This window comes from Manis javanica, chromosome 7 (assembly GCF_040802235.1).
Source record: "Manis javanica isolate MJ-LG chromosome 7, MJ_LKY, whole genome shotgun sequence".
Taxonomy (NCBI): Eukaryota; Metazoa; Chordata; class Mammalia; order Pholidota; family Manidae; genus Manis; species Manis javanica.
Window position 1 is genome coordinate 32,762,076 of NC_133162.1, and position 25,015 is coordinate 32,787,090.

General features: G+C 38.4%; 1 protein-coding gene across 6 annotated transcripts in view; it reads right to left on the reverse strand.

Moving 5' to 3' along the window:
* Window positions 1-25,015, reverse strand: part of PLCE1 (phospholipase C epsilon 1) — a 330,740-nt gene that overhangs the window by 32,626 nt on the left and 273,099 nt on the right. For 3 of the 6 annotated variants that reach the window (XM_073240663.1, XM_073240659.1, XM_073240660.1), the window contains 11 exons: window positions 24,449-24,605; window positions 21,666-21,788; window positions 21,443-21,579; window positions 19,120-19,358; window positions 17,558-17,619; window positions 17,311-17,476; window positions 14,343-14,450; window positions 13,166-13,282; window positions 10,458-10,616; window positions 3,123-3,252; window positions 167-208 (listed from right to left, as the gene is read on the reverse strand). In XM_073240663.1, coding sequence (XP_073096764.1) covers window positions 167-208; window positions 3,123-3,252; window positions 10,458-10,616; window positions 13,166-13,282; window positions 14,343-14,450; window positions 17,311-17,476; window positions 17,558-17,619; window positions 19,120-19,358; window positions 21,443-21,579; window positions 21,666-21,788; window positions 24,449-24,605 — 1,440 coding nt within the window. The remainder of the gene's footprint in view (window positions 1-166; window positions 209-3,122; window positions 3,253-10,457; window positions 10,617-13,165; window positions 13,283-14,342; window positions 14,451-17,310; window positions 17,477-17,557; window positions 17,620-19,119; window positions 19,359-21,442; window positions 21,580-21,665; window positions 21,789-24,448; window positions 24,606-25,015) is intronic. The other 3 variants (XM_073240661.1, XM_073240662.1, XM_037015657.2) reach the window with 3 other exon arrangements.

A 25,015-nucleotide genomic window follows, 5' to 3' on the forward strand; every position in this document is an offset into this window, starting at 1 on the left:
ATACCAAATCAGGGCCATGCAGGCTGCCAACAAGTAAACGAGATTAATAATTTTATTACATTTTTATTCTTATGAATGTCACAACTTCATGCTAATCAGGCCTAAGAAACTGAAAACAGAATGCTGACGTTCATGCAGTTAAAATGTGCCGTTCAAATGGTTTTACCTTCCTGACTGTTAGGAGCAGGAGAAGCAGTAAGGACATCTGCTACAGAAAAACAGAAGCAGAAAGGGGATAAAAGTTAAGGAAAATTAGGACAGAAAGCCAGATAAATTAAACCAAGGTGTGAAGCAAAACATAAATAACAACAGCTTAGAGTACAAGATAAATGAAACAAGAACTCTCCCATTGATTTAATATTGACTATTAAGGGATATAAGGGCTGGAAATAAAATAAATGCAACCATTGTTAATGTTAATCATGCTGCCACATTCACATTACATACTCTCAGTTACTGTCATATTACTCTCAATCATACATTATGTTGAATGGACAGAAATTGATTAATTTGTTAGAATCACGCAGTCATTGCCAATGCAAATTCATATCTGTACTCTAGTGCATGCTCAAGGCTAGTCAAGATAAACAGCAAGTGGGAAAAATTAATCTATATTTATTTAACAAAATTTAAGTTAAATAAATAATCGTTAAGAACTTATTGGCCAAAAGAGTAGCAGTTCCTGAAATATATGAGCCTTGTTTGTGACTTCCTTTAGATTTTTCTGGAGGTAACTTTGTACCTAGAAATAATCGCATTTTTACAACCAAAAGAGGCTTTAGATTAATTCTCTCATTTTATAGATATGAAAACTGAGGACTAGAGCTGTCAACTAAAGAAACTGGGCTACCCAGATTCTAAAGAGGGGTTCTTAACCTGGGATGCCTGCCAGGACCTCAGAAGGCCTGTGAAACTCTGCAAAGGCATGCAGAATTTTGAGAGCATGTTCATTTCTCTGAGGGGACTGGTCACAGCTTCCCTCTTATTCTAAAAGGAACCCATCATTAGAAGAAGTTTAGAATCCTCTGAGATCTCTGTACGAAGCTGGAAATCATTCTGCCCATAGCAGGCAGGTTTCTATTTTCTTTTTGTCTCAGCTGGAGAATGTGAAGATGGAAGAGGAATGAATACACACAGTTGAGTGAGTTACCACAAACCACAACCAAAAGTGTAAGACGGACAGGGCATTTGCCAGTAGCATAAGGAAACCTTAATAGAACAAGCCCAAACCAGTGATGGCATAATTACAAGGCCTGTTGAGAAATAGCCAAAGGAATCTTTCAGTGAAATGGGAAATAAGCATATGATGGGAGTGGACTTTAGTTGTCATAGATCATAGATATTAGTGCTAGAAGGGAGAATATCAGCCAATACTTAACAGGACCTTTTCATCACATATCTGTGGGACCTAAGGCCTGGAGTGGAGATAGGACAGTGACTCAAGGTCTCATGACTCATTGGAGCAGAACTGGTGGGGCCCCCTTTCCATGTATGTACCATCCTAGCACATGGAGGTTTTTAAAAAGTATGGCACTATCTTAGATATTCAGCAGGGGAGGGCTTAACTTGTACTCTCCTAACCAAAAATAAATCAGAAAGATTCTTCCTCTACCTGTTCATTTTGTTACTTGCATATCAAAATTCCTATAACAATAAAACAAATAATTAAGAAAAGCCTCCTCCTTCTTGTGCTCAAAAGGACAGAAAAATCACAGGATTAATTTATGATAGAGAATGAATTTATCTTCAGGTGGACTAACTTCTTAAAGGGGCAAATGACATCTGGATTGGTTGACTTCTTAAGTGTAGCTTTCACCTCTTATTTGAAAAAAATTTGTTCTTTGAGGAGGTATCAGCATGGCTATAATTGAGATCCATGGGGAAGAATAAGTCAATATAAAAACATTCATGTTCCCATAACTTTTCAGAAATAGGACACAAGAAATTTTCTTGATTCCCTTGCATTTCTCTCTCTTTCTACCTCCCCGTTAGGGAATATACTTCTTGTATTATCTAATGGGATTTCAGGTAAAATAAACTGGCTTCTAGTTGATGGTATGAAGCAAACAACAGCCGTATTACTAAGGACAAATATATTGGCTAGTATTGTATTTGGGGGCATAAAGAGACTGGATTGTAACTGCTGGCCATGATGGAGGCTAATGGAATGGAACATGACTAGGGGACAATCATGGAGCATGAGAAGCAGATATTTGAAGGAGGGTGGCTTGATTGTCTTAACAACAGTGGTAAATGGTTGCTGATCTGGGTAAATCTGCATATTAGCAAAACAATTATCCTACATAGTAGTGATATATTCTACATCTATATTGTTTATATAAATAGGAACTTTGGCATTTTTTCATTACTACATTGCTGTTTGTCAGAAGTTGCTAAAATGAAACTGCCTACCATCAGCAACCGTACCCAGAAAGTATTTTGCAACCTATAACACATGATACTAATTTACTGAGAACAAAACGCACCTAAAAAACTTAGTTTTTATATAGGAAGAATCCTTTGCCTGTAACGTTATTCGTGTGACTTTTTGTATTGTACCATTAGCCATCACTCATGTTTTGTCCCTTTGTTGGGGCCAGAAGAACATATCTTTTTGGTTTAGTAATGGAGAATGAGGAAAAGGGAAAGGAAAGTGGTGCTTTTTCTATTCTATACTCCTAGAAAGCAGGGGTAAAAGTGGTGAGAGGCAGGAGCACAGCAGCACAGAACCATGGTGCTGCCCTGGTGCAGGAGAGAGAAAAGATTCAGCCACCAGCTATAATTCCTGCCAAGAGCATCAGCCATACCAAAACCTGAAAGTGTGAGAATGGGGTCTCCCTGCTTTAATCCCACTTCTTCCTTTAGAAACCCACCAGGAAAGACTCCTGTGTTCCTTCCCACGCCCTACTCTTCTTTCCTTAAGTGGTGGCCATAGTGGCTAACAGAATCGTTTGCTTTGCTTGGTCGTCCTTGCTAAGTAATGGATGGGATCAGAAACTCTTGGACAGTATTACAGCAATCCCTACTGTTGTCTATAGAGTGCCAGACTTATTTTTTTGGGGGGAAAAAATACAACAGAAAATCATCCAGACATTTCCCTGTGCATGGCATAGGGTTCTTACCATCAGAGAGGGATTCATAGTCATAATCATATTCGTCCTCCTCATCTTCCTCTTCCTCATTATTAGCAGGTGGTGGCGTGCCAGTCCCCCCATTATAGGCCTGAGCTTGCAGGGATGCTAACTGATGAGCCTGCAAGATAGCAATAATTAAAGACTGCAGACACTAAGCTACTGAACTGCCATTCACTGCCTTCAAAAATGACCAACTGCTGCTTCCCACACTCTTAATAAGTGGCTTAACCTATTTTGATTCATTTGGGAAAGGAAACAAAATCTAGATTCTCTTAAAGTACAATATCAATACTTGGGTGAATGTTAACATCCCTAAAGAAGACTCTAAGAGCTTTAAAAATGAATCACAAGGAATCAGCATGTAGTGCCCAGCCACCCAGATTCCCTTGGGCAAATCCTCTGGGAGAAACTTCAGTGCTTCAGAGAACCACCACCAGTTCCAAATGATGAAGAAGTGAGTCAGTCCATCAATTTTGGGAAAGTAAATCTCTGCTAAGAAACTTTTTTTTTCTTTTAAAAATAATATCAAAGCTTTTGACCTTGAGAAAAATGTTAGAATCCCTATGGACAATGAGACCAAAAGAATAGTTGTTTGTTTAAATAAAGTTTTTTCAACAGACTTCATCTGAACCATCAGTCAGATTAACAAAATAGACTTAGAAACTTCTGGAAAGGATGTGTGCTATCAGGAAGATCATGTGCCTCTGTATTCAGCTAAAATTACTATGAGGTGATATCACAGGACATAAGAGTCAATATAGGTCTGGGAACCTAGTATAAGGAAATAATTGGAAACACAGGAAAAGTTACTTGCATGAATTAAAAATAGGAAACAACCTTAAAGTCTAACAATAGAGAAATGGGGTCAGTAAACTACAGTGTATCTGTTTGAGAGAATGAGACTTGAAAAATAATTCTGATATGTATTTAGTGAATAAAGGGTACAGAATTATGTGTGTACATATGTATATATATAAATGTATATATGTGTAAATGTATACATATGTAAATTTATATGTAAACATACATATAATTCTGTATCCCTTGTTCAATTTCTGTATCTGTCTATATATAATGATATAATTATATAAAATGATATGCATAAGAACACTCTATTAAATAATACACCAGGGATTCTTGCCCTGTGTTTTGTAGCACGTAGACAGTCTGGTGAGGTAGAACCCCTCTCAGAATGACATTTTAAATGCATAAAATAAAATATGTAAGATTACAAAGAGAAAAAAGAATTTTGAGTATAGTTATCAAATGTTAACACATTTGTGCTGTAGGAATAAATGTTTAACACAGAAAAAATATATAACGATAGGTCAAGTAAAATTTTGAAACAGTGATGAGCACAAATAATTCTTGGAGATAGAAGCAACAACTGTGATGTAATATGAAAAACTATAATTTCTATTGGTGATGAAGACATCGGTACAGCCAATGTTACTGTGCTTTCTTCCCTACATCGACAATCAGAGGGAATCCTAAATTTCAGCTAGAATTTAGTGAAAATGAAGATGTAATATTTTTCTTCATCTATGTTCACCGACCCTTGAATTTTATCTGTGGATATTACTGAGGTTAAGAACCTGTGCAATATAAGCTGTGTTGGGCCTTAGAATTATGTATGCTCTAAAATAATTCTTTATTCCTTAGGTTTTCTGAAATGTAGGTATAGAACCTTTATGGTAAAAATGTACACATAAGGAGGATACAATTTAGGCTGTGTCTATATCCAGATAAAATATTTTACACTCTAGATAACAGAACATTGTCTACAAGAGTAGAATTTCTTAAAGTGGATTTTATGGAATACTAGCTCCATGGGTGTTAATAGCTGTTATGTAAAAACTGGCAATTACAGCAACCACAAAACACAATGGAAGGTTAAAAACATCAACTTAAACAACTGAAACACATTCTACTACAGGGTGTCACATAGTCTTCATTTAATATGCTAAAGGGCATCAAGATTCTTCAGAGATCCCCAATACAGAATTTCCCATGCTTATTTAACCAGGGAATTTTTTTTTTTTTCTCAGTGTGTCTCATAGGATTAGTGTTCTTCAAAACTTTGGGAAATGTACTCTAGGCACTGGGAAGGGAAGTCTATTTGTCCAGGATAAGAGAAAGGCCCTGATGTAGCAAGCATTCAAGGTAGAGCCAGAGTTGGGAATGATGATGCAAAGAGCCTGGCTGATCCACTGGCAAACATGCATGAGAGCTGTGTGATAGCAGGGCTCCCTGGGCTAGCAATGTCAGAAAGGGGTGTGCCAACGTCCCTTAGACACTCAAACACTCCCACCAGTGCAGGGAGCATGGAAAAGTGGCCAAATGCCACTTTCTGACATCCCTATTCTTTGCAATGTCTTACTTATTCATCCCTTGAATAAAAGCAATTCAGATATAGGTCAGAGGCTTGAAGCTCAGGGTCAAATAAGGAGACGGGCTCAGATGAGCCATGTCTAGGCAGGAGCCATTTCTCACTCTGCTCTGTTCCCCCAGCACCCAGCACAGTGCCTGCCACATAGTGTGAACTAGAGAGGAAGAGGTAAACTGTGGAAATTAGACGATAGGGAATGTCAAGGTGATACTTGACAAAATTTTGGAATGGATTATTAATTAGTTGATTTGAGAATACAGGAAAAAAAAGAGGGATTAGCAAGAGTTAGCATGGGTTTACTAAGAACAAATCCCTAGAAGGATGACCTCTTTAGACTTTTTGGATAAGGTAACTCACTTCATGGGAAATAACAGATAAGTAGTGTTTCTAAACTTCCAGGATGATAAGACTTATTTTTAAATTAACAAATTACCAGACCACCCTCATGGAAATTTTAATTTAGTTGGGCAAATTTGGGACCTAAGAATCCGTGTTTTTAAAAGTGCTCTAGTGATTTTTATCAATGTATACTGACTTCTGTATCACCTTTGAGAAGGTCTTTCTGAAAGACCAGGATCTGAATCCTAGCTCTGCCACTATGAGCTGGGTGACTTTGAAAGAAAGTCACATAAATGGTTAAGCCTCAGTTTTCTATACTATAAATAAAGACGTTGAAGCACTCTCTGGAGAAACATGGGCTGCAAGACAGGAGAGCACCAGGCAGAAGAGGTAACCACCTGAGCTCCAAGGAGGTTCTGAAAGGGCCACAAGGCCCCCCCACTTAACCCCCTGGCTCAAGGGCAATTAGGGATGAAGGCACAATTTGAAAAACTGCTAACAAATACATTGGATGTCAGATGTCAAAATTCACAAAGAACCTTATATACTGCAATAACTGAAATCAAGAAGAGTAAATTTAGCAGAGATAAATGTGAGGCTCCTTCATATGAAAGGTTGAATTAATTGTAAACCAAGAAAAATGGGGAGACATTTTTCACAACAGTCCATGTGAAAATAACTGAATGTTTTGTTTCCCACAAACTCAACATGAGTCCAGTGCATGTGTTAAAGAGTTTTATAAGCAAGAACAGTACTAGGCTATATTAACTGAGGTCTAAAGTTCAAAGTACGAGAGGTGATGATGTCACTGTCTGCGTGTTGTCACAACTTATCCAAAGTACTGACTTAGGTCTGGAAATCATGTTTATGATTGACAAATTCAAGGATATCCATGAAATTTAGAATATCTAAAATATTCTTAGTGGAAGGCAAAGAGTTTTAGCAGCCGTATCCTGTGAGATTCAGCTGACACAACAAGGATGTTTAGTTTGGAGAAGAGCAAAGCTGATGAGGAGACACATGCCAGCTCTCTAGATATGCAATTAGTCTATGCAGCTGCATAGGGAAGAAGTATGCCAAAGAGTAGGAGGAACAGGAAGGAAGATTCGGGTTCAACATAAAGAAGACTTCTGTGACAACATCATCTATTTGTTAGCGTAATGGACAGTAACTGCAAATGACTGCAAAGACTGGGAAAGGCAATAGTTATGAGAACATTTAAACACATCTTGATGACCCTAGAAATACACACAGGGCAGCTGTGTTTGCTTGGCAGTCAAGAGTGGGCAGTAGTTGATGGATAAAAGAAAAAAACAGCACGAGGAGGGAGCCAAGATGGCGGCGTGAGTAGAGCAGCAGAAAGCTCCTCCCAAGACCACATATATTTTTGAAAATACAACAAAAACAACTCTTCCTAAAAGAGAGACCAGAAGACACAGGACAACAGCCAGACTACATCCACCCCGCGAGAACCCAGCGCCTCGCAAAGGGGGTTCAGAATGGCGACGATGATGGCTTGGCATTAAATGTAGTCATTTTTATATGTATATTAAAAAAAAACAGCATGAAGGACAGTGTTGTAAAAGAAAAAGCAGCCAGTGCTGGGTAGTCGGTTACTGATGCAGCATTTGATGAGGGCCAGGCATCAGAGAACACATGCTGATGTTCTAATTAAACGACTTCACAACAAAATCCATCAGCATTGGTATCATGGCCTCTGGAACCCAAAGAAATGCCAGGCCTCCTGGAGCAGCTTTGAGAGTGCAAATTTGGACAAAGGTAGACCTAAAAGAGGTCTTAAACTGGTGGCCCTCAGGGTTGACTTCACCTCCAGACCAGACTTGTTTGGCTGATGCAGTGATCCAAAAAGAATTTAATTAGAGCAGTTCGTTTATGAGGGCATGCATGTTCCACTCCTGTGCTCAGTTTCCAACTGTCGTATCTACAGCTCTTAATATTTATGTTTTCTGCTTGTCCCCTGAAGATGACTGATTTTGCAATTCTTGGCCTAGAGCTGTGTGTGTCTTCAAACTGTGTACCTCCAGGGTACACAAAGATTTCTACAGATAAGCAGATATCCATATTTTTAAAGGAATCAATTTCTAGAGTCAAGATTTTTCAATATTCTTTGTATATTCTTTTTAAAATAGGACTGCCTGAAAACAAGCTTATGGTTGACTAGTTTCCCTTCCCATGTTCTTTTCATAATTGTTCTTCTCTTACCTTACAAAGAAAAGCATAAGTCTTACTTATTAATCAACATCTTACTATGATGCACAAGATGAGTTGAAAACCAGCCAAGGCAGCACAGGGACTTTGCAAATGTAGATCTCCTAAGAAGGTCTGGAGAAACTAAAGAGGGGAGTGTCTTATTTCATCCAGGCAACAAACTTGTTTAAGGCTCCATGCTTTATCTATCTATCTATCTATCTATCTATCTATCTATCTATCTATCTATCTATCTATCTATCTATCTATCTATCTATCTATCTATCTTATCATTTTTCCTCCCTCCCCTTCCTTCTGTTTGTCCATCTATTTTAGAATTAAAATTCAGAAGTGAGATGGTCACTGGAGGGATAATACAATGTTTATTTAAATTAAAAAATAAAGTCAGACTTCTCCTGACCAAAGGTAAATCTGGCTGACTATGCTGATTTATTTAACAAGAAGGACTGAATATTATATTTAAATATAATATGTCATCTATTATGTTTCTATATAAAGAATAAAGCCTGAAAATATATCCTTTGCAACTATTTAAATTTGTGATAAAAATTTTAATGCCACCTCAAAAATGTAAGAGAGGAAAAAGTTATGTCAGAAGTGCACAGTTTTTCAAAATTCTTTTAAGGGATAATTGAGCAAAAAACTTTGATAATGAGAGGTCAAGGGGATCCATGATAATCTTGAGCAACTCTAGTTAGGGCAAACTTGACAGCAGGAATCTGCTAGGCCGAATTGGTGTGGGGCCCATTCTGTAATTACCTGCCTTTAAGCCTAGAAGGGTAGGTCTACAGATGATGGAGCCTCTGGCCTCACCTTTCTTCACTACCCCGAGGGTGTCTGAAGCCATCCTGGCTTTTGGCGAATCACTGAGTTTACTAGGTGATATAACATAAACCCCTAACCCAGCCTGACTTTGGACCACCTGGAATCCTGCCGAGGGTGAGTTGAACAATCTGGGAACTCTCTGGTACTTATTAAAACAGCAGATGGCAATATGATCCAGGGGGCCCCTCAGAGCAGCAGTCATGTTCCACTGGATATGGAGCCTGAGAAGTGGGATAATAAAATGCTTACAGAGTGGTCTACAATTCTGACAGGGGTCCTGTGATTGACTTTGGGAGAGATTTTGTGAGTTTTAGTGTCGGAAGGGTCTTTGAGGCTAGTTACCTCAACATTCCCATATTACCGATGAAGAAGATTGACTGGCCCATGTCACATGGTGGGTTTGTGACAGAGCCGGCACCTGGAACCTGGTATCTTAGCCTCTCCCCCAATGCTCTTTCTCCAATATCATGTATATATCATTCAGCTTTAAACTCAGGCCCCACATGTGAGTTCTACAAATTAGAGCTTTTAGAAAATTTGATAATTGTTTCAAATTGACCACTCAGCTGGGTCAAAGGACACTTGACTCAATGTGACTTAAAATTTTTTTTTTATTAATGGCTAAAGACAAAGGTTCCAAATTTGTTGGGCTCACAGAATCCTTCAGCTGACTTCTCTGTTCTCTGGAAGCCACTAAAACAGGACTGGAGCAGGGCCTGCAGGCTTGGAAGTGATGGCAGAGAGAGAAAGCTGCAGGCAACCCAGTTTTTGCTGTGAACTGTCCCTGCTGCCGAAGCCCCAGCATTCTACTCCTGTGGATTTGTGCAGCAGCTCTTGGTTGCCCTAAGTTCAAAAGTGGTGTTTTAAGGCTAATAGTACCCACCTAAACAGGACAAAGAATTTTGGCAGCTGTTACTGTGGGATAAATAAGTGCAAGCTAGCATACAGACTCAGTTAGTGGTCCTGGACCTAAACTTTTTCACAGATCTTTGGGCTGATGGCCCTCTTACACAGGTGGGATTGTGGTGCTTGGGAAATAGATCACCATAGATGAGGCAGGTATGGGAGTCCCTGGTGGGGCCATATGCTACAGTGATACATTGTGCCAACTTCATGCTGGGAGCACAGGGCTGCTGGTATTGGAGTTCCACTACCAACCTCAGGAGTCACAGCCCCATGTCCAACTGCTCTCCCAGCATGGGACTGTCCCCACAGGGGTCTTGAGCAACCACTGTGGGAGTGACAGCCATTAAGCCCAGGTCCAGAGACAAGAGTCACACATTATCCTGCTCAGAATAAATTAAATAGTGGGGTACATTCTACATGGGAAATGAATTTCACAAAATAAAATTCTAGATGAGTGGGATGAGAATATTTATTGGTCAAGTAAAAGGAAAGCCAAAAATCAAACATATTATTCAAGGAAACTCAATCTTCAAAAACTGGTTACCCAGCAGGTTATCTGAAAGGTTAGAATGACATTCATTTCTTTGTTCTGGATGCATATCATACCTATAATCTCTTTAACAAGAGGAGAGTACCTTTTGTTTTAATATATCCACTGGTGTCTGATGGGCTTTTAGTTTCTTATTTTTAAGAAGTACTTTCCTTCTAAGTTGGTCAGGTGAGGGAAGCATTGGATCATCTGAGAAATCAGTCTCAAATAAGAATTTAGCCACGAGTTTTTCTCCAAACACAGTCTAAGAAGAATAAAAAAAAAAAACACATAATCAGTGCCTTTACTTGAATTATTCAACTAGATACTTCAAAATAGTTGAATTGTTCTAAAAATCCTAGGAAGAGGAATTAGGAAAGAAATGTGCCTCCCACTCCCAACAGTTTCTAAAGCAAAGGAAGACAGGTGGTTAGAAGCCAGGAGAGTCTAGGCCATTCTCTAGGTGGCACCTGCTCTATTAGGAAAGTGCTCTGCTGTCTAATGTACTAAAGAAAAAAAGAGATTCCATTAGAGGCTGTGGTTTGGGGAATAGGGTACATTCCAGATGTGTAAGAAGCCAAAGAGACAGAAACCTTGAAGTATGTAGGGAGTGAGGACAAAGATGAAAGGTGATAGGGAAAATCTGCCACCATTGAGTATAAAGGACTGCAGAGACCCTTCCCAAAAAGATTTTCTAAGCGTTGGTCTCCACAGGGGAATGTGTGTCCCTCAAGGAGGTGTGTGGTGGGGGTAGACACAGGACAACTGATGGGAGTGAGTATAGAAAATTAGGCAATTTCTATTTCTAGTTATTTTGTTAACTTTTTAAAAAAAGAACCAAAGTGGAAGTTTATTGGTGTGTGATGTGCAGACTGAAAAGGGTACAGCACTCACCCAGTCTGTATGGCAGATGGTCTTCATGAAGGGACAAGGGGAAATCTCCTGGTGCAAAGGGACCAACAGTGAGTCCCTCACATCTTTGCTACCAGGTTATTGAGATGATTGCAATTTGGATGTCATGGGATTTCACCAATGTGGTTAATATGATAAAGTGACTTTTCTTTGAAATATTTTATACTGAGATGAAAAGTGACTATGAAAACCTTTTCTACCACATAGAAGTTCACAACTTTATATCAGAAAAATGTAGTCAAAGGAGTATTTCTAAGTTATGTATTTTTCTTTTTAAAAAAAGTTAAAATTTCTGACTTTTTCTGTGTTCACAGTGGGTGGCAGTACCTTCACTGTTACCAGACAATAGTAATAATAATAAAATCACATTTAATCTGCTGCTATATGATAAGGGTAACATTTCAGTGTTGAGTGAGAAAATAATTGCTTTTTAGACAAAATTTGTGTTCTGGAAAGAGTGGAAATGGATGTCTAAAAATATTTCTATTGTGATAAGATTTTGTTGTAAGCAACGTGTTTTGACATAAAAACTCTCATATACGCACACTCAAGCAACTTAGAAGGAGATTTTCTAATGGCTAAAAAATCTTCTAAAAAAAGTCTTTTAGTAGAGTTTGAATTCATATGTTAGAAATATAAAAGGCAACACCTTTTCAATAAGTTCCTAAGAAAAACTGATACAAGAAATATATACAAATCGTCTAGCTAAATTTCAACAAAAACATTTACCTCATTAATGGAATTGAGAAATGAGGACCATGACTTGGCATGTGCAGCTAATGACACCCCTTTTTCCAACTGGATATGTGTATCTTTGTATGGTTATCTTTATGTGCTACTGTAGCAGCTAAAACCAAATAATGAAATGATAAACTAAACTTGAAACCAGATATCCAAATCACTGGTCACAAAAATTTCAAAAATAATGAAGTGTATTCAATCATATTACTCCCACTAGAAATTTAGATAAATAAATAGTAAATTTACTTAAAATTTTTTTGAGCGCAAAAGGGGTTTTGTACCATTAGTAAATAATAGTATTTAAAAATTATTCTTTACTTCATTTTTTCTATGTTATTACTATTCATATTCTATTTTTTACAGGTTTTAACTAATGTAGAAAATATATTAAGGAATATATATATATAATTTGTGAATAAGTCAATAAACATGTAATAGGAATACATGCTATAATATTTCACTGCTGAGGTACACAATCAAAAAAGTTTAGAGACAATTATTCTAAATGATGTCAAAGGAAAGGCAATATGAAAGGCTAATTAGTTTGTTAGCATTAGTATTTGGGGACATTTTCCTCTGGCCATGACTCTCCCTCCCACTGAGAACCCTATTTCCATAAATGCCACTGTCAGTGGAGGAAGGTGGAAGTACAATGGAGTATTTGCCTCTAAATCTGTCTGCATTATAATGCCCTTGTATAAGGAAGGGCCAAGTGTTAACAAAGCAACTGTTCTGGCCAGTCTAAGCTCTATACCAACATGGATACCCCCATCTGTAGTGTTGGCCACAGGAAGATTTGGCTTATTTGCCCTGGATATTTTTATCTTTTCCACATACAACTGACAGGTGACATCCTGCCATCCCTGATTCATGGTACCAGAAGCACTGGAGAGCTGGTCTGACCTTATCTCCTAAGGCTTTCTGGAAATGCCCAGGAGCCCATAGAACAACATTTCCATCATGCCAACTGAAAAGATGGACTATCCAAGAAAGAGCCCAAGCTCCCAGAGCACCCCAATTTCTGTCTGAGGGACCCTAACTGTATGTGCTTCACAGCTGAGGTCCAGCTCTGCTGTGGTTCAACATGGCCCTGTATAAAACTCAACAACAGCCACAAGACAAAGGCCAAGATACCAGCCTGCCTCTTAGCCAAGAACTTACCTTGAAAATTTCTGCCATTTTTCGTTGCTGAGGCAACGAGCAGTGGTTCTCAATTGATATAATGATAGGCAGGTCAGAGTTGATGAAGGCACTGCGGTCAATGGCTTCAACCACTTCCTGTGACATCCAAAACAGCTCATTTGAGTCCACTTATTTGTCCAGGGTGGTCAGAAAGCAAGGCACTTATAGTCACGGAAAGCATGGGAAGTGTTGAATGCAGAAGAATCTAGCCAAAGTGGGTTTTATCTTTTCAAATGTATTTTCAAATTAAGCAAAACGATAGGCTATTTTCTATTAAGACATTAAATTGTTTATATTGAGTTTTGCTCACATACTACAAGAACAGCTATTGGTACACTGAATTTAACAAATCAACTTATTTATGTTGAGTATATTACAGTAAAAGACACTGTTTTAGTTATAGCAGCAAAAATAATGCAGCATAAGATACTTCCCTTCTTCCAAGGAATTTATAATCAGTCTATTTGGGGCAATAAAATATACATCACATACATTTATGTGTGTATGTAAAAACAGTTATCAACTCTTCCTTCCCTCAATATAGAGTACAAACATTTTAATAGGGCTGAATAGGAAAATGAGTTAAAGAGAAAATATATTTTAGCCATCATCTCCATAGAAGATAGAAAAATAGTATTCCTTCCCAGCCTGGCCACAATTCAGAGAAAAATATTACACAGCCAAATGAGGATAGTAATTGCACAATGCACTAAAAAACTACCTAGAATTTGAAATAATCCAGTCTTCCTGGGTGACCAATCTCCCCAGGTGGAATCAATTCTCATTACTTTATTTAATCATTTCCTAACATATGATGTCAACCTTTGTTAGCAAGACACCAGGACAAATGACATTTTTTCCTTTAGCAAGGCAACAGTCCCTGACTTTTATTTATCAACTTATGATGTAAAAATTGCAACAATATTTAACTAATTTAGCTAATGGTTAGAAAACCTGGTTAAATGAGAATCTAATGGGAGTTCTAGGTCAATTCCCAGAAAAATGAATATATGCATATATCACAAATTTTGGGAAGTCTTTAGATGCAGGATAATAACCCCCAACCTAACATGTAATTTGGAAGAGTTACTCATTTAAATGACAATTGAAGATAACAACTGTGTGATTTGATTTAAAGAAAGGTATGAAGCATTACCTTGAAGGGGATCTTGGTGGTCAGTGTATGTCCATGATAAATGATGGGCATCCCGTCATCTCCATCCCAGCAGTCCAACTCTATGCTCCTACAGCCTTGCAGGAGGACCTGTGTGATCCCCAGATGAGCAAATAGAGACAAAGCCTCAGATTAATCCCAGCTCATGCTTCTACATATCAGTGTTCACATTCAGGGCTAAACCAGCAGAGAGTAAGATCTAATACTGCATTTTGGCCAAGGGCCATAATTTATCAGGGAAAGAACAGACTAAGGTGGAAAGAGTGCTTTCCAGAGCTGAATACTGTTGGAAGGTAAATTTTGATAGTAAAAAGTTATGACAATGTTGGTCCCACAAGGGACCTACACATGTATATCCTGAAATGATAGAGCCAGGCTAGTGGTCCATCTGAGTAGAAGTCAGTGGAGCTGAAGGTGCTGATGCCACAGTCCAGAGGACATCAGGCCACTGATTCCTGAATGAAATGGCCAAATATTTATATTTGGATAAGTCTCCATTTAGATCCAGATTATGTCACCACCTAATACCTTTGCTATGAACATGTAGCATGTAAGAAGAGTAGAAGCAAGGTCATCAAGAATTTGCCTTGTTGTCTAATTCTAGAATAGCATCTAGAGCAAAGATGGCAAATAATCCATAAACTCCTCTCTCGCATACCCATAACAGTATCAGTAATCAATCACAACACCCTTGCCTTCTAAGCTTGATATGTCATCTCACAACGTCTTCAACAAAGTGCTCTAGGAAACACAACCAATAAATTAGATGAGATGATACCTGTTGGCTACCCCAAATCTAGAGTTGGAAGCAGAGCTCCTGACACATGGGTTTACATTGCAGCTCTGTAACATTTGCTTGGGAAAATATCTTCCTCCATAGACTTGATTTGTGAGCTATCATAAAAAATTACCACATATTGGAAGGGTAAATGAAACCAAGAGGCAGATATCTGTGATGGGCCAATTCACTGATTTAAGAATCAATGTGATGGCAATCCAAGACTGGGGGCTAGTGGCCACTAGAGTTGCTGCACAAAACTCAGGGAGTGGATTCTCTCTTTTTTAAATATTTTGTATGAGATACTTGCTAGATTCTTCCCATTGTACAACATGCAGCACCCAGTCTTCGTAGGTGACCTATCTTCCCAGGTGGAAACAATTTTCGTGGCCTAGAACTCTACGGCTATCAGCTTCTTTCAGCAGCTAGACTTTCTAGAGGTATGTCGTTTTGGAATGAAAGTTGTTGTGCAATACGACAGCTGGAAAATGAGGCTGCTTCATCTCTGGTCACACAGAATGTTCACTGACTGTCAGTAGATGAGATGGTTTTTCAGCATGAAAATACTTAATCAGCATGAACGGTCTTTATCAAAGTCTGCATGACGTTAAGCCCTCCCTATAGGGCTAGAAAAGAAAACCCAGGGCTGGAAATTCCAGGTGAGAACAGGGCTTCTTCTCACTTCTTATCTGCTCCATAGATTAATGTTAGGAGGTGATTAAGAGGGCTGAGGGAAAGCAGAGAGTTGTAAGAAATGAAGTAAGAGGGATCTTCACACTAGGTTAAATCATATTTGTGAGTCTATTTAAGATTCCCTTGTGCTTTATTCAAAGGTTGTGACAATCTCTACTGTAATGCTACACAGTTAAAAAAAAATCTCTTTGAAGTCAAATAGGGATGTGAAGTAGAAATTAAAGCTAGGACATTGGTCTCTGCTTATTTTCCTGTTAGAAACACACACGCACACACACATACACACGTTTTATTTCTTCCCCCTAGAACAATGGGTCTCAAACTTCTTTTATCCTTGGAATTGTCTTCAAATGGAGGGCCAGTATGTAAAGCACATAAAAGAGCAGGCCTTCAGCTGCACTGGGAGCAGGCTATGGGACCCTTCCCACTGCAGCTTGCTCCTCTCACTGTCAGCAACTGAGGCCTCCTGAGAGAACTTCTACTTTGAAAATCACTACTCTAAGGACACCTCTTTATTTCATATAAAAGTTCCTTAGATTTTAGGGTTTAAAATACAAATTCCATACTAGATAAGCTTTGGGACAGAAGTCCATGCTTTGAGGACTATCTGGACCGATCTGAAGAACAATAGAACCTCAAGTCTGCTGGGTTTGAGTAAACAATGCAATTACAGTTTTCACGCTTGGAGCCTCCCTCCCTGACCCCTGCCTCCCCACCACCCGGACCACCTCCAACCACACACTTACTAAATTTCTTGGATCTAGTCTAGCTCCTTCCTGATGAACTCTTCTTGTAAGAGTTCAGAAAACAGGCAGCACACATGAGGGAGTTGTAGAAAATGTAACAGATCTGCTGACATGCAGATCATTGAGGGCTGGATGTTTAGATCAAAAGGATGTGCTTTTTCTAGTTCTAAGACCCTTCTGAGTTTTTAAGCTCATTCCCATGAATTTCAGTGTGTAGGGACAGTGCCTACAGTCTGTGCAGAATTTTTTCTTAACTCAGTTACCATAGGGATGGATTGATTGTCTAACAAATTACAAAGCAAAACAAACAATATTTTGGGAATAACTTCACAGAAAGTTGTATTTTCAGCTATGCTTTCCCACTATAATATATTGATTTATTCAGCATTTAGTGAAACGATTAGATAATTTTCCCATGGGAAAATCTAATTTTAGTTAGAGTAGGTCAGACCAACTAGGATCTAAAAGCTATGAGCCTCAAACAAGTCTCTTTTTTTTTCTTTTTTGCCTAGAATAAAGGTTAAGTACAGATGGGGGGTGGGGAAAGAAGACAAAAAGAATAAAACATATATATATATATATATGGGCAGTTTCCCACACATCATGCTTCCTCACATTTCACATGTAACAGTTGGTAAATTCTTGAAAGGAGTCTGGGGTCAGGTTTTTGTGACTTTAGGGTTATGTAAATAAGGTTTAATGAAAACCACATTTCAAGTGGAATTCTCAGTACCTGGCTGTAGAGTTCTACTGAGGATTCTCCTTTGAGCTGATGGCCTGTGAGGTAGGTATTATGTGAAGATTCAATATAGTAGTAGGAGAGGGGCAGCTGTAATTCTTTAATGTTCTCTTGTGACTCATCATTTTTGGAGGCAAAATTATCTTTATCCATCAGAAACCTACAGGAAACAAATTTTCTTAGAATTGCATGGGAAAAATAGATACTCTTAAATATGAGCAAGAGATAATTTAAAAGTTACCTTGCAAACCCTTCAAAAGACATTAGGCCCTGATGACACATACTAACACTAGGCTCGAACTTCTGTAAAGGATACAAAAAGAGTATTATTTAGGTGAAGGAAACTAAGGGGGAAAAAAACCACATCATTTTTTAAAGCTGTTCTGTTTTTATCAGGAAACATCTAAACCAAATATTTGAACTAATTTAGTTATGCAGAGGTAAGATGTAGTTTTTTAGGCCAAAGAAAACATTTATTATATGTGAGTTTATTGTATGAAGCATATTTATTTAAGAGAAAAAGGAAAGCGAGAGAAAAGAACAAGGCTGATTTATATGAAAACAAAAGGTATCAGTTTATCCAGGTGAAAATGGTGATAATCATAGCAGCAGTGGTAGGAGCATTGGTGGGAGATGAAATGAGATGATTCCATAGAATGCTTATTAATACAATGCTTGTCCTTGACAATGTTATAGTGAGCACTCAATCATGTGATCATAATCTTACATTGTTGGCATTACCAGTGATTAAATCCAACTGCTGGGCAGTGAATCCACTGATCTCCAATCAGTTAACAAGGGAGGTTGAAACCTAGACTAATTCTGCTGCATGCAATGCTGTCTCATGCCCCCATCTCCTGCCGCCCTTTAGTTGAAGCCACCACCACCTCTTGCCTGGGTTACTGTGATAGCTTCTCACCTACTCTCCCTGCTTCCACAACCTCCCCAGCACAGTTCATTTTCTAGTGAGAGCAGAGTGACCGCTTAAAAACGTAAATCAAATCATGTTACTCCCTTGCTCAAAACTTTCCAGTAGCTTCCCATTTCACATGGACTAAAGTCAAACTCTTTACCATGGCCTAAAATGCCTAGATGATTTGGCCTCTGGCTTATGTGTTTCCCATCACACCAGCCTTTTTGTTTCTCATAATCCCCAAGCTCGCTCCTGCCTCAGTTTTTGAGCTTTCTACTCTCTGTCTGTGATGTTATTTCCTCAGACCTTCATATAGTTTATTCATTCAGGGCTCAGCCCAAGTGTCCCCTCCTCAGAATGGCCTTTGCTGACCCCTTTCAGCCCTCCTGCATTATTCTGTCCCCTTATTCAGTTCAGTTTTCTCCAGAACCCATCATTACCTGAAATTGCATTATATCTTTATTTTTTTATTGTCTGCCTCACCCACACGAATGTAAGCTGCTTTGGGGGCCACAACTTGATCTTATTTACTACTATTCTCAGGTCCTGGAACAGAACCTACCCACAGTAGTAGCTAATAAATATCTGTTAATTAATCAGAGGTTGAAAACTCATACTGTTAATTCTACTGCATGTACCAGAGCAAGAAGATGGAATCATGTATTGATTCCTTATAACAGACACTGAATAAGAGTAGGCTTGGGATGTATGTTTATTATATGCTAAATAAGAACGCTTATATATTTGGCATTTGAAACAAAACAAAACCTCAAATTTTGCCCCAAATTTGAAGCCTTTGGAAACAAGTACAGAAAGAGTAAATGTTTAGCAGAAAATAATTAGAAGTCACAGACTTTACACATATGTGTGCATATACAACAGGTACAAACCTGAATGATGCTGAGGATTTCATCGTAAGAGCAGTGTTCTCCTTGGCAATTCACGAGGAAGTCATTGAGCTGGAGGATGCCAACCCCGAATATGCCCAGGGATGTGCTCTCGACCCCAGTGCCGTTTGTCACAATACTCGCGGCAGCAATGGCATCAGATATCTGCCTCTGGTTATCTGATAGCTGCTGTTTGCTCTTAATGAACAACCCCAAATCCGAGACATTTCTGGTCAACAAATCTGAAACAGAACCACCCATAGAACATGGACAAGTTAGCCGGCATCTTTCACAAAGTTCATTTTGGAGATAATGGTGTTGTGGGATTATTAAGCTGGAGAAACCCTTCAGTAATCTGTCTAAACAAAGCCATCAGATTCAGTGCTTATTCCTGGCTTCACATAGTTGAGGGAAAATAAAAAAATGAATCAATGAATAAATAAAAGAAACTAAGAGAGAGGTAGGTTGATGATCTTGAAAGCCTACAAGTTTTAGTAGTAGGTGGGAACTAAACACATATTCAATTGGGGACTTCAGACTGAAGCTGGACTTTGGTCTTTGAGAATAACTACTACATTTTTATGTTTGCAGAGATGAAGATGTACATTTAAAATCAGTTTTCTGTACCTTAAAAATGTAACTATAAACACTTGTGTGCAGGCTTCTGTGTGAACATGTTTCAACCCATGTGGGTGAATACCAAGGAGTACAATTACCGGAGTGTATGGTGAGAGCATGTTTAGTTTTTTAAAAAACTGTCAAACTCTCTCTGAAGTGGCTGTACCATTTTGCATTCCCACCAGCAATGCTCCAGTCGTTCCACATTCAGACCAGCTTTGGTATGGCCAGTCATTGTCATTGCAGCCTCTTTGAAAGGTTGCCCGGCAGTTCCTTACAGAGCTAGGCACAGGCTGACCATACAATCCAGCAATTGTGTTCCTAGGTGTTTACCCAAATGAACTGAAAACTATGTCTGCACAAAACATGACCATGGATAATTATAGCAGCTTTATTCATAATTGCTAAAACTTGGAAGTTACCAAGATGTTCTTCAACAGATGAATGGATAAATAAACTGATACATCCATACAATGGAATATTATTTGGTGATAAAAGTAAATGAGCTATTAAGCCATGAAAAGACATGGAGGAATCTTAAGTGCATCTTGCTAAGGGAAAGAAAAAAGTCTGAAAATGCTATGTATTGTATGATTCCAACTATATGACATTCTAGAAAATGCAAAACTATGGAGATGGGGTGAAGTGGTTGCCAGCCATTCAGAAGGGGGGGTGGGATGAATGAAAAGGTGGAGCACAGGGGATTTTTAGGGCAGTGAAACTATTTTGTATAATACCATAATGGTAGATGAGTGCCATTCTACTTTTGACAAACATGTAGAATGTACAATACCAACAGTGAACATTAATGTAAACTATGGACTTTAGTTAATAATAATATATCAAACATTCCACACTAGAAGATATTAATAATAGGGAAAACTGCATATGTGTGTGCGGGGAGAGTATGTGGGAACTCTGTACTTTTGCTCATCTTTCTATAAACCCAAAACTACTCTAAAAAAACTATTAATTTTTTAAAAGTGCAACTACTTGACTAATCCATACTTATGCAAACTTTATGACTAAAGTTGAAAAATGTTAACATTCTTAGCTTAAGGACAATATATGTTTTTAAATAATTAAAAAGCATCTGAAAGAAAGAGGACAGGTTTTGTTTTTGTTTTTGTTTTGTTTTGTGTTTATAGTTTCTAGCAAGATAAGAGACATAATAGCCTTAAAGTGCATGAGTGGTGATGGTAATGGTGGTGATGGTGATGGGATAGAAGAATTAGACATCCTGGCTAAATATTAGTAAAACTATCTTGGGTGTTCAGACAGGAGTGCTCTGCTGAGGTCACTATACACTCTCGTGTTGAAGGGCAGACAACTTCCACCCTGGGGCTGAGTACCTATCTGCCTGCAGGCAGGGAAGAGTCTGGTGGTTTTCAATTGGGATGCACCACATGCCTAGTGGACATTTGGAAGTGGGTGGGAAAGGGCTTTTGGTTCTCAGAATGACTGGGAGGCTCTATTGGCTAACATTCTGGAATACATGGACAGACCCACACAATGATGCATTTCCTTGCCCCAAATGCCAATACTACCCATCCTCTTGACACCTTAAAATAATTCTGTAAGTGTTTCACCGTGTTCCAGGTAACAGAACACCTTTTGGAACAGGCTGAGGGTTTGTGTGATTGGGTCTCTACATATTCATTTTTAGATGGAAAGATCTCCAAGAGAAAGGTTAAATTGCCACACAAACCTAGGTCAGGCTGAAGACCACTGGAGTTCTCGTCAATGGTTAGGTTGGTGTAGAGTGGGACCGACTCGGAGCCGGCTTGGTTGCAGGGCACAGCATAGATGTCAAAGAGATCCTTTAGGTCCTTTCGGCTCCTTACACTGGGTGAGTAATGGAAAACACCTCACATTTAGTACTGTTATAAAAATGTGGGACTGAGAAAGGGTAAGGAGAAAGCATGCCATACCTGAATGATTTGAAGAGCTCAACAAATTCAACAAAACTCATGTTACTGTCTGAAATCATGAAGCTCTGAAAGCCCTTCATTCCTCCTTTGATCCGCCCGTGCCAGCTGCTGCTGCTCCAAGCACTGCAACAAAGAGATGGCCTTAATGGGCAAAACTGGGCACTTTTGTCATTTTGTCCCAACAGACGTTCTCTGATTAGCAACGTGACCAAAAAGATGGATTGCAAGTCATTGATGGTTTAGGTTATTTTCTGGACTCTCCTTTCATTACTCTCAAAATTAATCTATATTGTGTCAGAGGAAATAAAACATATATATTGAAACTATGTCATGTTTATAGTAAGGGCACAGGCTGAGTTAATATAATCATGTGAGTCTACTAATCACAGCACTTCTTTAAAATCATGGATCAATGCAAAAAAAATGTAAACATAGTGTTTTTGAAGAAAAGTCATTTTTAAAAAGAGCTCTAAATTACCAAGTCATAACCTTTGGAAAATTATGCATATTCTTGCCTATACTCTAAATTATAGAAACATATTTAAGAAGAACGTCTTGAATGAATCAGTGTTTTCTCTTTTACCTTTCTTAATCAGTTTTTAGATGAAAACAAGGAAGGGCTTTTAATACTAATGGAAAATGTAAGTCACAACAGTATTAAGAATGGAAAGAAGTTAACTCTGCCTAGGATTATATTTGTACCTGTCAAGGCTGTATCTATTTAACATAAAAATATCAGTCAATTCAGTCAAAAACTCAGTCTAGCTGTTTCACAACTTCTTAAAATTTTCTACACTGGTTCCCCGACAGGATAGTATGCGAAATGTTTTGATTGATTTTTAATCAAATCAACGAACAGGACCTTTTTTTGTTTGTTTTTGTCTTTCATTTTTTTTACTTTTAAGATATTTCAAATATATAAGAAAGTATAGAGATTACTGTAATGAATGGCCAGTTTATCTTCAATCCTGCTAATAATGTTTATTTATGAAAAATGATTTTGAGTTATCTGAAGGTCACCTCTGGTGGTGGAGTAGTTTTTCAAAAGGATAGATCTATAGGCCTTTGTAGGCACAGGCTGTTGATCCCCAATGTGGTGTAGGAAACAAAGGATAGAGAGTCTGGAAGAGGGAAAAGGTCTGATAAAGTGGTTTATCATTTGCATTTAAACAATTACATTCCCTTTCTTCCTTTCTTCTAGTTCCAGGTTCAGCCCCTGTCTGTACAGAGGCACCTATCTCCCTCTGACATTAGAAAATTGTATCTGTCCACTCTTGTCCTTTCTAGGGCTCAGCCTTGCTTTCTCCTTGAACAGCATTTGGGCTGATTTTTCTTCTCCGGCCTTGCCTTTCTGAACCCTTTATGGGCCCTGTGATCTTGCATCGTTTTAGAACACCTGGTGGGCCCTGACCTCTGTCCTCCTGTGGTGGGGCCCTGTGATCTTGCATCTGGCATGTTAGTTTTTCCACTTCTACTTCTTTGAAAAGATTTTCCTCCGTTATTCTGTCCTACCTTTTCCTGTTCATGAATGGTTGAAATAAAGGGAAAAGCCACTAAGTCCAAGTTATCTGGCTCTTATTCACATGGGGCACTGTATAGGCTGAAATATAATGTAAAGAATTCTGATTCTTTGTAGCTTTTAATTTTGTTACAAACCTAAGCTTACAGAAGTTTCACAAGGAACAGAATTCCCATGTACCCTTGACCCAGTTTCACCAAGTGTAGAAATCTGAACGTATAGACCATAAATTATGTTCATTATTTAGTGTGTAAGAATGCTTCCCTTTAAAATATGATTTACTGTAGGATTCTTATCAATAGTAAGCTTCCCTGAGAGACTGTGTGATGTGTGTGTATAATTAACATTTCCAAAGCCAGTGTCTGCACAGACTCATTTCTTTCTCCTACTCCTCCGTTTGATAAAAGTATTATATTGGTTCTGTCTGGAACTTCTGCATTTCTTAAACTTTAGTGTGGGGTTGAGGAAGATGGTGTGGTATTCTGATTCCTTTGGAAGTCTTTCATTTTCATAAATTTCTATTAAATAATAATTTAATAATTATTTCTTCTAGATGTTGTTTTAAATCTGCAATGTGCATAAACCTTATAAAATAATTTACTATACCAGCTTCAGAATTATATTGAAACAAATCCAACTTGCTGTAATATATTCATTTCTCCAGACATGGATATCTTATCTTATACATGAGAAGAGTATCAAATATATTTCACCCACTAGCAAAGGGTCAAGTAGCTTATGTTAAAACCTAGTTTATTCTTCATTTAAAGCAGTGCTATCCAACAGAACTTTCTGCAATGATAGAAGTTCTATACCTGTACTGTTCATCACAGTAACCACCAGCCATCTGCAGCTATGGAGCACTTTTCATGTGGCTAGTATAACTGAGAAATTGAATTTTAAATTGTATTAGTTTAAATTTGAATATAAAAAGCCAGCTTCCCCCCTGCCTCCTCCTCCCCCAGCCGCTTCTATATTGGACAGAACAGATTTAGAAAAATCACAGCTCAGGGTGTGTTATGCTACTGATCTTTGAATGGTTGGTCTGTCAAATAATTAGGATCAATTATAATAATACAAGAAGGTAGCAGTATAAAATCAGGCAAATTAGGAGCATTGAAAAATTTTGGGTTTTTCAGTTTTCAAGGTAAGTGTTAAGTCAAAATTAGGGACAGTCTTTCCAGAGAGCACTGGAAGAAGATGCCGTTCTATATAACATGAATAATGTGAATGGTCCTTCTGTTTTATCATGTTAAGGCCCCACCTGGATGGGCTCTTGTTTGAAGAAGACAGCACAGGGGAGGACACTGGCCTGATGGGAGATGATGTCCCGGCAGCCAAATTAGGGGACCCAGCTGTGGTCAACGAGTGGGCTCTTCTGGAAGGGAGGGGGTGAGGAGGGCTCATGATGGCATTCACTTCTGTGAGAGGGAAAGACAGAAAAGAGACAATGACTCCGATTATATTATCCCTCAGCAGTCAAATAAAACCCAAAGATGTTTCTGAATGTCTGAACAAATCAATCTAGGCAGGCAATATCTATCTAAGAAACAGCAATATATTCTGATGAATGGACTACTCTGGTGGGTTCTCAACCCTGGCTGTACATTTGAATCATTTGGGGAGCTTCAAAACTGTGTAGATGTCGAAGTCCCAGCCAGAGATGCCTAAATCAGTTAGGCTGCGGTGTGGCCAAGACATCCAAATATATTTGTTAAAAGCTCTAATATCCAGCCAGTCTTGAGAATCACTGCTCTAATCCATCACATTGTATCTTGTATATCTGATATTCCCTATCAATAATGGCAAGTTAATTAATGCAACTTTTCTT